Source organism: Rhinopithecus bieti, unplaced genomic scaffold (assembly GCF_001698545.2).
Source record: "Rhinopithecus bieti isolate Rb0 unplaced genomic scaffold, ASM169854v2 scaffold_32008, whole genome shotgun sequence".
NCBI classification, from domain to species: Eukaryota; Metazoa; Chordata; class Mammalia; order Primates; family Cercopithecidae; genus Rhinopithecus; species Rhinopithecus bieti.
Window position 1 is genome coordinate 755,419 of NW_016814433.1, and position 14,394 is coordinate 769,812.

The window sequence follows — 14,394 nt, forward strand, 5'->3', positions numbered from 1 at the left end:
AAAAACCCTCCATTTGTATCCCCAAAATTTTAAATTTTACTCAGAATTCAGCAGGGTTTACTAAGGAGCTTGATTAATTCAGTTCTAGAAGTAGACTTCATATAGAGAAATAAAGGAACAGAAATATACTTAGCAAAATTTTGAAGACAAGATGAGGAGACTTGGCCTACCTATCAGATAGTAGGACCTCAGTAAAGCTACTATAATTAAGATAGTTTGTTACTGGTTTAGGGATAAACAGATGGATCAATAAAACAGCCCAGAAATAGACCTATATATATGTGTAAATTTGATATATGACAGGTGGCATTACAAATCAGTGGGGGAGGAATGGATTGTTAAAAAATACCTTTTTTGACTGGGTGCGGTCTCTCACGCCTGCCATGCCAGCACTTTGGGAGGCCAAGGTGGGTGGATCATGAGGTCAGGAGATCAAGACCATCCTGGCTAACACGGTGAAACCCCGTCTCTACTAAAAATACAAAAAATTAGCTGGGCGTGGTGGCGGGTGCCTGTAGTCCCAGCTACTTGGGAGGCTGAGGCAGGAGAATGGGATGAACTCATGAGGCAGAGCTTGCAGTGAGCCAAAATTCTGCCACTGCACTCCAGCCTGGGTGACAGAGCGAGACTCTGTCTCAAAAAAAAAAGAAACCCTGCATCTACTAAACAGACAAAAATTAGCCGGGCATCCGCCTGTAATTCCAACTACTTGGGAGGCTGAGGCAGGAGAACCACTTGAACCTGGGAGGTGGAGGTTGCAGGGAGCCAAGATCGCACCATTGCACTCCAGCCTGGGCAACAAGTGAAACTCTCTCAATAATAATAATAATAATAATAATAATAATAATAATACATAAGTTATTATCTGGCCATGTGTGGTGGCTCATGCCTGTAATTCCAGCATTTGGGGAGGCTGAGGTGGGCGGATTGCTTGAGCTTAGGAGTTCAAGACCAGCCAGCACAACATAGTGAGACTCTTTCTTTACAAAAAATACAAAAATTAGCCAGATATGGTGGTGCTTGCCTGGAGTCCCAGCTACTTGGGACTGAGGCACCAGAATCACTTGAACCCAGGAGGTGGAAGTTGTAGTGAGCCGAGTTTGCGCCACTGCACTCCAGCCTGGGCGACAGGTTTATTCCTAAACCTGTAACAAACTATCTTAATTATAGTAGCTTTACTGCAAGTCATACTATCTGATAGGTAGACCCACTCTCTCCACTTTGTCTTCAAAAAGATTTCTTTTCTTTTTTTTTTTTTTGAGTCAATCTTGCTGTGTTGCCTAGGCTGAAGTGCGGTGGCACAATCTTGGCTCACTGCAACCTCCGCCTCCCAGTTTCAAGCAATTCTCCTGCCTCACAGCCTCTCGAGTAGCTGGGATTACAGGCCTAGGCCACTGCACCTGGCTAATTTTTGTATTTTTAGTGGAAACGGGGTTTTGTCATGTTGGCCACGCTGATCTCAAACCTCTGACCTCATGTGATCCACTCACCTTGGCCTCCAAAAGTGCTGGGATTACAGGCTTGAGCCACCGCGCCCGGCCCCAAGGTTTCTTAAGACAAAAATATTGACTGTGAAAGGAAAACTGGCAAGTTTAGCTACATTATAAAGTTCTTTGTTAAAAGATACTATTAATACAAAAAGTTGAAAAGAGAAGCTACAGACTATAAGAAGATATCAGTACCTCTTAACTGACAAAATATTAATATCCAAAATCATAAAAAAATTGCTAAGTTGGCTGGATGCGCTGGCTTACATCTGTAATCCCAGTACTTAGATTGCTTGAGACCAGGAGTTTGAGACCAGCCTGGGCAACATGGAGAAACCCTGTCTCTGCTAAAAATACAAAAAATTAGCCAGGCGTGGTGGCCGGTGCCTGTAGTCCCAGCTACTTGGGAGGCTGAGGCACGAGAATTGCTTGAACCCGGGAGATGGAGGCTGCAGTGAGCCTAGGTTGCGCCACTGCACTCCAGCCAGAGCAACAGAGCGAGACACTCGAAATTGCCAAGTCCACAAGTGACAAATAATTCTGAAGAAAAACAGGTAAAGTGGCCAAGTGCGGTGGCTCGCGCCTGTAATCCCAGCACTTTGGGAGGCCGAGGCGGGCAGATCACTTGAAGTTGGGAGTTTGAGGCCGGGCGCGGTGGCTCAAGCCTGTAATCCCAGCACTTTGGGAGGCTGAGACGGGCGGATCACGACGTCGGGAGATTGAGACCATCCTGGCTAACACGGTGAAACCCCGTCTCTACTAAAAAATACAAAAAACTAGCCGGGCGAGGTGGCGGGCGCCTGTAGTCCCAGCTACTCGGGAGGCTGAGGCAGGAGAATGGCGCAAACCCGGGAGGCGGAGCTTGCAGTGAGCTGAGATTGCGCCACTGCTCTCCAGCCTGGGCGACGGAGCGAAACTCCATCTCAAAAAAAAAGAAAAAAGAAAAACAGGTAAAGTATAGCCAGGTGGCACACACCTGTAATCCCAGCTACTTGGGAGGCTGAGGCATGAGAATTGCTTGAACCCAGGAGCTGGAGGTTGAGGTTGCAGTGAGCTGAGATTGCGGCACGGCCCTCCAGCCTGGGCGACGGAGCGAAACTCCATCTCAAAAAAAAAAAAAAAAAAGAAACAGGTAAAGTGTATGCGCAATCATTGAACAAAAGAGGAAACCAGAATAGTCAAGGCATGTGAAAAGATATTCAACATTCAACCACACTAGAAATTGGGGAAATGTAAATCAAAGTGGGACACCATTTTACCCTAACCGGGTCGTAAGTGCTGCAGAGAATTTTGTCGCATTCACCGACGACTGGTGTATGTGAAACTCTTCCGTTCAAGGCACTGTTGTCAAATTGTACTCCCAGGTGACTGTTTCTGGTTTCTTACGGCCCCTGTTGCTTCTCTGTACTTTCTCCTGCATAGATCCTAATACCACGTACATTTTTCCGAATAGGTAACTTTCAGTGGTTGGTGTGCACCCTCTCCTTGTCACCTGGCTTCTTGTAGATGTCCATTTGTTTTTGTTTTTGGTCATTACAGGGTATGGAACTCAAAGTAATTCAAAGTTAGTCAGAGTCCTGCTCAGTAGTTTTCAAATATTAGAAATTCATTATTAATTAAACCAAATGTTTATCCCAAAAAATAATAACTGGTAGAATTAGTGGGTTATATACCACCATTTTAAATCTGCCATATGGACTCTTACCATCAGCTGAATTACCACCGTCTTCAGGTGTCAGAGAAAGCATTTCACGATAGTTGTGACTTTACCATTCTTTGTTCTTATCATGTGCTGGACTGTCAGCCTTCAGTGAAGCATTCAATGATTGCTTAAATAGTCATTTAAATCTTTGACTATTATTGCATGATGGCCTAGGAGTAAAGATAACTGAAAACAGAGAAACCATTTTAAGTTTGAAGAAATGGGAAGATAAAGGGCATGCAAAGGACTTTGAATGTGATATTAGATATAACCATTCGAAAAAGTTGAGAGTTAACTGAAAGGTTAGAATTTAGAATGGACAGTTTATGTGACAGCTTAAAGTGACATAATCCTTGATTTTCTGGGGAAGAATTAAATTTTTTTTTGGTTAGACTATATTGTTACTATTTTGAGTATTACACTTAATTGATCAACAAATAAAGCATCTTTTTTAAAAGATGTGGTTTTATTATTATTTTTTGGAAACAGGGTTTCTCCATGCTTCCCAGGCTGGTCTCAAACTCCTGAACTCAAGCATTCTGCCCACCTTTGCCTCCCAAAGTGCTAGGATTACAGGCATGAGCCAACATGCCTGGGCAAGATGTGATTTTAAAAAGTATTCTGCATTTGCCTTTAAGTCATTACAATGTGAGACTAGTTATTTGTTCCATCATAATTTCCTCTTTTTCACTTCCATAAGTATATGTATCTGTGAACATGTCTTTATACATTAAATGTATAAATTTACATTTGGAATTCCCGCACCAGAAATGAAAGCAAACTTAAAAGTGTATGGTATCGTTTTTGTCCTTAGAGATTACCGATTTGAAAAAGCAAAATATACCTGGTGTTACTGTTATGGCTAAAACAGACACATGCGTATGTTGCCGTGGGAATACAAATTGGAACTACCTTTTTGAAAAGCAAGGGACAAAACCGTTATGTGAAATCTCAATTGTATATTTTATTCTGGTGGTATGATTATGGATGACATCTATTATGTTATTTTCCCAGTTTTCTATATTATTTTATAATTAAAAATTATAAATGGTAATTTATGTAGATGTAAAATGTAGATGTAAAAGTGTCAATTTTTTTAAGGCATAGCCAGAACTTACCATCATTTTGTATCTAAGATAGAAACTGTTGTAAATTTCAGTTTAATGGAATTGCATCTTCTTTCAGGTTAAAGAACTGAATCATTATCTGGAAGCTGAGAAATCTTGTAGGACTGATCTAGAGATGTATGTAGCTGTTTTGAATACTCAGAAATCTGTTCTACAGGAAGATGCTGAGAAACTGCGGAAAGAATTGCATGAAGGTAAATAAATATTCTGTATATTTTTATCTTTGTCTCTAAGAACCATATAAGTTAAATTGATGTTGACTAATAACAATGACAAATCTTAAAATAACAATGCAACATGTTAGTGATTCAATTTAAGCCTTGTAGTTGGTTTAAATGTACTCATGCAAACCTGAAATTATGGATTTTCCTTCATGACCTCAGTAATAACTTTATAAGGCAGCCAGATGCAGTGGCTCACTCCTATAATTCCAGCATTTTGGGAGGCCAAGGCGGGCAGATCACTTGAGGTCAGGAGTTCGAGACCAGCCTGGCCAACATGGCGAAAACCTGTCTCTACTGAGAAAACAAAAATTAACCAGGTGTGGTGATGCGTACCTATTATCCCAGCTACTCGGGAGATTGAGGCATGAGAATCACTTGAACACAAGAGGCAGAGGTTGCAGTGAGCCGAGCTCACACCACTGCACTCTGGCTTGGGTGACAGAGTGAGACTTCATCTCAAAAAAAAAAAAAAAAAAAAAAAACAAAAAACACAACTTCACCAGGCATGAGCTTTGGGCAGAAAGATAATAAAGCTGGGAATTTCTGCTTAAACTACTTTTCCCCCCACACTCATTTTGATGGAGGTGTATTAGCAAAAGTGAAAATTGGGAAGGGCAGAGAGTGTATTCTGGAGGCCTCAAGTACTGTCCTGTTTTTAAGGGACAGTTTTGATTTCACTAGTCTGGTAGCAGAGTGATACAGAAATTGACTCTGTTTTCCAGGGGCACATTCTTTCCCCACTAAAATATTATGAAAATAACCCAAACTTTTGAGTCAAGTTTTGGCCTTCAGGAAACAGTTTCCAAGTGTGCTGTTGCAATAAAAAGACACTCATATTCTTAAAGGTGTCCAAAATAACTAGTTCAGTTTAAACTATGTCCCTCTAACACTGCCAGAAATAATGTAAATTATTGAGACTACCAAACCTTCCTAATAACCCTTGAAAAGTACCTGAGAAGGTTGGCCGGGCGCGGTGGTTCAAGCCTGTAATCCCAGCACTTTGGGAGGCCGAGATGGGCGGATCACGAGGTCGGGAGATTGAGACCATCCGGCTAACACGGTGAAACCCCGTCTCTGCTAAAAAAGACAAAAAACTAGCTGGGCGAGGTGGCTGGCGCCTGTAGTCCCAGCTACTTGGGAGACTGAGGCAGGAGAATGGCGTGAACCCGGGTGGCGGAGCTTGCAGTGAGCTGAGATCCCGCCACTGCACTCCATCCAGCCTGAGTGACAGAGCGAGACTCCGTCTCAAAAAAAAAAAGAAAAGTACCTGACCTGAGAAGGTTAATTAAAATGAGGAAGGACATGGATTAATTTCCATACTGAAAAACTCACAACAAAAAATAGAGTCTTTTTTTTGAGATGGAGGTTCGTTCTTGTCGCCCAGGCTGGAGTGCAGTGGTGCGACCTCAGCTCACCGCAACCTCCACCTCCTGGGTTCAAGTGATTCTCCTGCTTCACCCTCCCGAGTAGCTGGGATTACAGGATGTGCCACCACGCCTGGCTAATTTTGTATTTTTAGTAGAGATGGGGTGTTTCTCCATGTTGGTCAGGCTGGTCTCGAACTCCCGACCTCAGGTGATCCACCTGCCTCGGCCTCCCAAAGTGCTGGGATGACAGGTGTGAGCTACCACGCCCGGCCCAGATAGGCTTCTTAAAAGAAGTTGTCCTTAAGTGGAGTTTTGGAAGGTGGGTAGGTGCTTGTCTGGTAGTCAGAGAGAAGCGTGGCATTCACGGTCATTTGCATGTGATGCAGTTAGGTAAGGAAGTCTAAGAAAAGCAGTTCAGCACAATTAGAATACAAGAGGCAATGGGCAAAATGTGAGATTGGAGCATTAGAAACAGACCAGTACATAGAGGTTTTATGCTAAGAATATTGGACTTGATCATCTGGGCAGTTCGGAGCCTCTGAAGGTTTTTTTATTTTCTCTGGTTTTTTTTTTTTTTTGAGATAGCGTCTTGCCCTTGTCACCCAGGCTGGAGTGCAGTGGCACGATCTCGGCTCACTGCAAGCCCTGCCTCCTGGGTTCATGCCATTCTCTTGCCTCAGCCTCCCAAGTAGCTGGAACTACAGGTGCCCGCCACCACGCCCGGCTAATTTTTTTGTATTTTTAGTAGAGATGGGGTTTCACTGTGTTAGCCAGGATGGTCTTGATCTCCTGACCTCATGATCCGCCCACCTTGGCCTCCCAAAGTGGTGGGATTACAGGCATGAGCCACTGCGCCCGGCCTATTTTCTCTGAAATAATAGTTTTATTAAGATAAAATTTGCATGCCATAAAGTTCACTCGTTAAAGTATACAATTCAGTAGTTTTTAATATATTCACAAAATTGTGCCCCATCACCACTGTCTACTTCCAAAACATTTTCATTACCTTAAAAAGAAATCCTGTACCCATTTACCGTCACTTCCTATGTCTTACCCCCAGCCCTTGGCAACCACTAATCTCCTTTCTATCTCTGTGGACTTGCCTGTTCTGGACTTTGATGTGAATGGGATTTTATAATATGTGCCTTTTTGTGTCTGGGTTCAATGAAGGGTTTTTGACTGGAGAGTGGTAATACTCGTTTTGCATTTTAGAAAGTTCAGTCTAACAGCACTGTGGTAAATAGAATAGGGAGGGCAAGACTGAGGGCAGAAGAATAAAAAAGGGGCCTCTGTTGTAGTTGTTTAAGTCATAAGCGCTGATCTAAGGCAGAAGCCAGAAGATAGATGTATCATATTGCAGAGGAGGCCGAATTAGCAGGTCTCTGTCATAGCTGAATATGTTGGGGTGAGGAAAAGTCAGAAGTATGAGCTGTCTCAGGTTTCTGACGTGGTAGATGGGTGGATAGATCATGCTACCTCCTCTCTTTTCAGTAGAAGATGGCTGAGCTGATGAGTATCAACAACACATACATTTTACAAAGATTCCTTGACCTGTCATAAGAAGTGTATATTAACCGGACCCAATGAGGATTTCTGGATAACAGATTTATCAGAATGTATTAAACACAATTAGGAGTGTTTAGTCCACCTTTGGCCTTTGGAGCAATGTTTCCCAAAGTATATTCCCTAGAATACTTGTTATTTGAGTTGTACTGTGAAAAGTTTTTTTTTTTTTTTCCTTTTGTCAAATAGATTTGGGAAAGGCTATATTATATATCACCTTCCAAGAAAACATAGACATAATTAAGACCCCGAGTTCAAAGTCCTGCAGTAAAGAAATCTTTAAAAATGTATTTAATTATGGAGGAGCCTTTGCAAAATAATAATAATAAATTTCTCCCTTTAACCTGAAGTTTCTAAGACTTTACTAAGCACCGAAATCTTTCTTTGCTGTGTTCCTAGGAGTCCACTTTGGGAGACTCTGCTTTAAAGAGATGGTGTGGGGATAGGTTGCCCCTTGGTCCAGCTAAGAATAGAATCCTAGAGATGTGGACCATTGGTCAGACCTGGGCTAGGAGCCCTGTGCTAAAGAAATTGCCTACATTAAAATTCAGTGTTTTTGATTTGTGGTGGGGGGTTCCTAAACAGTTTGCCATCTCTTGGAGCAAGAGCGACAGCAACACAACCAGTTAAAGCATACGTGGCAGAAGGCCAATGACCAGTTTCTGGAATCTCAGCGTTTACTGATGAGAGACATGCAGCGAATGGAGATTGTGCTAACTTCAGAACAGCTCCGACAAGTTGAAGAACTGAAGAAGAAAGATCAGGTGAATAGAAGTTTTGAGGACTGATGTGCCTTGTCAGTAGTGTCCCCCACCACATGGGATTGCATTACCTTATGTGTATTAGAGACTGACTTAAGCTGCAACAAGGTGATCTATGCCACTTTTAAAAACATAACAGCTACATTTGAGGGGCTTTGTTTTTCATCTTTAGAAATGGCCTCCTCTAGGGGGTGGGGAAACTGATTTAGAAATGATCTTCAGTGACTGCAGGATGCAGCAGTGCATACTTCGGAGAAAATCTTTCTCTCCCCTGCTGACCAGTTCTTCCAGTGCTCCTGGGTTTTAGCAGCCCAGGCCAAGTCTTGGGGGACATTGCTGTAAAACAAGCTTGTCCAACCTGCAGCCCTTGGCTTTGAATGCAACCCAACAGAAACTTGTAAACTTTCTTAAAACATTATGAGATTTCTTTTGCAATCTTTTTTTGTTTGTTTGTTTGTTTTAGCTCATCAGCTGTCGTTAGTGTTAGTGTATTTTGTGTGTAGCCAAAACAGTTCTTCTTCAGTGTGGCCCAGGGAAGCCAAAAGATTGGACACCCTGCTCTAAAAGCTCTACTAGGTGACATGATATGAATGGAGAGGCTGAGTAATAGGAGGTGGCAGGTGTTCAGAGCGCTGCATATTTAGGTTCCTGTTTTCTCCTTATCTTTTAGTTATTTAAATTGCATGAATTATATATATATATATATATTTACACATTATCATAATTTTTTTGTTTTAAATACAGCGAAAAAATAAATATGAAGTGATCAAGTGAAAAATCTTCCTTAACATCTCCCACACCTCCCCTTGTCAGAAGATTGTTGTACCATTTGGTAGAGAGTCTTCTAAACCAGTTCTGTGTGTTCATGATACACATTTAGGGTATAGTTTTCCTCTTATACAACTATGGTTATACTATAAGTATTTTTTCTGGGCAGGGCATGGTGGTTCACGTCTGTAATCCCAACACTTTGGGAGGCTGAGGCGGGAGGATCGCTTGAGCCCAAGAGGTCAAGACCAGCCTGGGCCATATAGTGAGACTGTTTCTACAAAAAATAAAAAAATAAAAAAAATAGCTGGGCATGGTGGCATGTGCCTGTAGTTCCAGCTACTTGGGAGGCTGAGGTGGGAGGATCACATGATCCTGGAGGCAGAGGCTGCAGTGAGCTATGATCACACCACTGCACTTCAACTGTGGGTTACAAAGCAAGATCTTGTCTCAAAAAAAAGTGTATATATTTCCCATAACAAAGCAAGATCTTGTCTCAAAAAAAAGTGTATATATTTCCCATATGCATTATCCTGGATATTTTTTCATATCAACGTTGTATTTTGCTCTTGACTGTAGCATGGATGCACCATATTGATTTACCCTTTCTCCTTGTAGTGGGCATCTAGGTGGTCCCCCTTTTCTTGTCATCTCAAATAATGTTGCAGTGAAATCCTTGACCATATTGTGTATGTGTGCAGATATTTCCCTAGGATAGCTGTGTAAAAGTGTTCCCTGCCTTTCTAAGTATCTTGTCAAACATTTCAAATTGCTTTATGTGACTTACGTTAGATTTTGTTTTGCAAAGTTTCTTCTTTTTTAAATTTCCTTTTTGTGTCTTAATTTGGACTCATTCGTCTTGCATGTAGTCAAAGCCAACGTAAGGATTTTTTTTTTTTTTTTTGAGACAGGGTTTCACTCCAGTCACCCAGGCTGGAGTGCAGTGGCACAATCTTGGCTCACTGCAACCTCTGCCTCCTGGGCTCAAGCGATTCTTCTGTCTCAGCTGCCCAAGTAGCTGGGACTACAGGTGTGCGCCACCACGCCTGGCTAATTTTTGTATTTTTAGTAGAGACAGTGTTTCACCATGTTGCCCAGGCTGGTCTCAAACTCCTGACCTCAAGTGATCTGCCTGTCTCGGCCTCCCAAAGTACTGGGATTACAGGCGTGAGCCACCACGACCCCCTGACATAAGGATTTAGATTCTAAAGTACAGATCTTATCCTGCCTCCCCTGCTGCCCTTTAAAAGAGTCTAAATGTGACCGGGTGCGGTGGCTCACATCTGTAATCCTAGCACTTTGGGAGTCCAAGGTGGGTGGATCACCTCAGGTAAGGAGTTTGAGACCAGCCTGGTCAACGTGGCAAAACCCTGTCTCTACTAAAAATACAAAAATTAGCCGGGTGTGGTGGCGCGTGTCTGTAGTCCCAGCTACTTGGGAAGCTGAGGCAGGAGAATCACTTAAACCTGGGAGGCGGAGGTTGCAGTGAGCTGAGATTGCATCCTGCCCTCCAGCCTGGGTGACAGAGCGAGACTCTGTCTCAAAAAAAACAAAAAGAGTCTAAACTTTACTAAGATGATCATTTAAAACTTTTGAACATTTATTGAGCTCTTACTATGTACTAGCATTGTGCTAAGGCTTTATGTATAAATCTTTATCTCAAGTGCTTATAAAAAAAAAAAAAAAACTCTCCGTAAGTGGTAGGGACTACAGTTATACAGTTCCCGTGTTCTGGAATAGTAAACAGGCTGAGAGGTTATGTATGACCCATCTGAGGCTTGAACAGTCTCTGATTCCAGAGTCTTAAGTGCTTACTCACCACCTCTGTCTCCGTGTCTTTTACTTCTGTGCCTGCCTATTTTTCATCCATATAAAATTACACAGAATTCCCCCACAGGCCTGCTTTTCCACGTTTCTGTCTTTTGTATGTGCTTCCTTTCTCCCTGGAACCCTTAATTGTCTCTTCTCATGCAACCGGCAAACTTACCTTACTTATCTTTCAAGGTTCAGCTGAAGTGTTACCTCCTTTGGGCCCCCTTTGCTGGTTCCTTCAGATGAAATCAGTCATTGTTTTTCCTCCTTCTTTATAACCTTGTACATACTTGTAAGTGTTTGTCTCTCCTCACTAGGCTGTTTTAGGGTACACTGAAGGTATAAGGTATCTCACTCATCTTTGTTGAGTGAATTATTGTATCAACTTTAATCATTCCTTTTGTATTCATATACATTTGTTAATGTTTCTAATGGATGTGTAACATTATAAAAACGTTTTTTGGGAGGGGTGTGGTGTCTCATGCCTGTATTCCCAACGCTTTGAGAGGCCAAGGTGGGAGGATCGCTTGAGCCTGGGAGTTTGAGACCAGCCAGGACAACAGTGTGAGACCCCATCTATACAAAAAAACCAAAAAATTAGCCAGGCATGGTGGTGCATGCCTGTGATCCTGGCTACACGAGAAGCTGAGGCAGGAGGATTGCTTGAGTCCAGGAGTTCAAGACCAGCCTTGGCAACAAAGTGAAACCCTGTCTCTACAAAAAATAAAAAAATTAGACAGTTGTGATGGCACATGCCTATGATCCCAGCTATACAAGAGGATGAGGTGGGTGAACTGCTTGAGCCCAGGAGATTGAGGCTGCAGTGAACCATGTTTGCACCACTGCATTCCAGCCTGAGTGTCAGAGCAAGACCTTGTCTCAAAAACAGACTTTTTCGTATTTATTTTCTACAGTAATCACAAGGAATGTTCTGTGTAAAAAAATTTTTTGTGTGTGGATCATTTGAAGAGTCGGTTTTGCTTTCTTTTGTTTTGGCTTACTTTATGCAGTATACTTTTCTTGGAAGCTGCTTCCTGATTTCTTCTTTATACCAGGGTTCTTAGTTTGTGCTTATAGTATTAAAATATTTTGTCATTTCCAGAGGCCCTTATATGGGATTACAAACAAAGAAGTGTAAGTGTCCAGTTTTCTTGTATCATAATGCTCTGTTCTTTCTTATTTGTTTTGAATGGTTAAGGAACTATGTCACTTATTAAGTAGGTTACTTGGGTCATATATATGTTTTTTTCTTCCTAACTTTTAGGAGGATGATGAACAACAGAGACTCAATAAGAGAAAGGATCACAAAAAAACAGATGCTGAGGAAGAAATAAAAATACCAGTAGTGTGTGCTTTAACTCAAGAAGAATCTTCAGCCCAGTTATCAAATGAAGAGGTATAGTGAGTCTATAATTAAAGTCATTATATACACAATGTCAACAATTTTAGCTTACTCATACATCAGTTAATTACATTGTCCATATGAGAAGTGAGAAGTTCATTTTATCTAACTAAGTGAAAGATAAAAATGACAGTATTTATTTTCAGTTGTTTTTATGGCATTATAGGTAGCACTGTTTGAAACATGTTGTAGCTTCATTCACTGTCTGAAATAATTAGATGTTCTTTTTCCCAGTATTTTCCAAATTTAATGCATTAAAATAAACCTTTAAATAATGTCTACAAAATCTTTTTTGATGTGAATAGTACATATTGCTAATACTTGTCTTTTTTGTTTAAAAGAGATTATCTAAAGTGCTGAAATGCTTAACTCCCTGTAGCATATATATGAGTATTAACCACTATTAGGTTTTCATCCCTGATGGCAGTGGGTGAGGTGTGGCAGATTGCAACACCACAGGGTAAAACGTTTCAGGTACTAGGAATGGGTAGAGTAGAGGGACCTGGAAGTGTTAGGTGTTCTGTGGCCTTGGCACCTCTCACCCACAGTGTGGCAAGGGCCTTCTCATTGGGTTTCCTGTCTCAACCTGTCCCATTCCATCGCACCCTCAGCATTACTGTCAAATTCATTTTCTTAAGTGCAGCTGCAGTCAGGCCACTCCCCTACTCAATAACTACCATTGACTCCTGTTACCTGTATAATTAAGTACACATTCTTCACTCGGACAGGTAAGGCCCTTCATCATCTGGATTACATTTTAGCCATGTTGGTTGTCATCTTGGGCTGTATTCCCCCCTGGTCTGTTGCTGCCTTCATTTGGAGTACTTTCCTCCCATTGCCTTTCTGAGTATTGAAATCCTTCTGCTCATCTTTCAAAGCTCGTGCTGGTTATCTTGTTATCAGTGAAGGAAATGCTTCTCTTATTGCCTTGAGGATGAAAACGAAAATCCCCCAAGATCCCTAGCGTGGCATACAAGGGCGTTCACAGTTAAATGGCCCTTCCGGCCTCATTCACTGCTCTCCACTTCTCTGTAGCCAGACCTGTGCACTTACTGTTCGCGCTCACTGCCCTGTCCCTGCGGCTTAGAATCACACTCACTCCCTGCCGCACCTCCTTTCCTGGCCTGGTGAATGAATTGCAGTTAAATTGGATACGGATCTTTTCTTTACTTTCAGGGGTATCCTGCTTCTGTTTACCCTGCAGATTTACTTTGAGCCATACGTAATCTCCCTCCTGGTGGTTTCTATGCCCATGCTTAGGGATTGTTTGAGGTTTAAGAAAAACTGAAAAAAAATTTTCGTAGACACTGCAAAGTGCTGTAGATTGTAGTTGTTTTGTTCATTCTTTGTTCTGGGACATAGACTGGGAACCACTTGGTCTAATTCTACTGTGCATTTAAAAAATATTCAGACTCCCAAGAGAATGTCTCAAGTTTTGGGTACAGCCAACGATTACGTAGTGTTTTCATCATGCAGTAATCTATCCAGGAATGTCTGAAAAGCGGGGAAACGGGAAACAAGGGACATTTGTTGTGATTTACAGAGAAGTATTTTATTTTGATTCTCTCTTAATGATCTGTAGACTTTCAGAGCTCGTGTTTTGCAATTTGAATGTTGAATATAATTGTTTTTTATTGAGAATAATGACACAGCTCTTGGTTTAGAGTTAATCTGAAGCTGGCTAACATGGTGAAACCCTATCTCTACTAAAAATACACAGATTAGCTGGGTGAGGTTGTGTATGTCTGTAATCCCAGCTACTCAGGTGACTGAGGCATGAGAATCGTTTGAACCCAGGAGGTGGAGGTTGCAGTGAGCTGAGATTTTGCCACTGCACTCCAGCATGGATGACAGTGAGACCCTGTCTCACACAACAATGTTAATCTCAGATGCTTTAGAGAGTTAGATTTATGGCTAAAGATATTTGAAATTTGTAGACCTCACATTTTCTTTAACCTGATGCTTATAATGAGCTTTTCTCTACACAAAATGTTCATTATGGAAAATTTGGGAAGTATCGGAAACGCCATACAAAATAAAAATAACTGGTAGATCATCCTACCCAGAGGTCACAACTAATATTTTGGTACACATCTCTTTCTTGCTTTTCTTATTTTCTTTTCCAGAGATAATATATATGTTAACATATGTGTTTCTTTCTTTTTTTTTTTTTTTTTTTTT

General features: G+C 41.6%; 1 protein-coding gene across 2 annotated transcripts in view; it reads left to right on the plus strand.

Moving 5' to 3' along the window:
* RABEP1 (rabaptin, RAB GTPase binding effector protein 1) overlaps positions 1–14,394 on the plus strand; it is a 115,052-nt gene that overhangs the window by 72,385 nt on the left and 28,273 nt on the right. For both annotated transcript variants that reach the window (XM_017850509.1, XM_017850510.1), the window contains 3 exons: positions 4,375–4,510; positions 8,056–8,234; positions 12,076–12,207. In XM_017850509.1, coding sequence (XP_017705998.1) covers positions 4,375–4,510; positions 8,056–8,234; positions 12,076–12,207 — 447 coding nt within the window. The remainder of the gene's footprint in view (positions 1–4,374; positions 4,511–8,055; positions 8,235–12,075; positions 12,208–14,394) is intronic.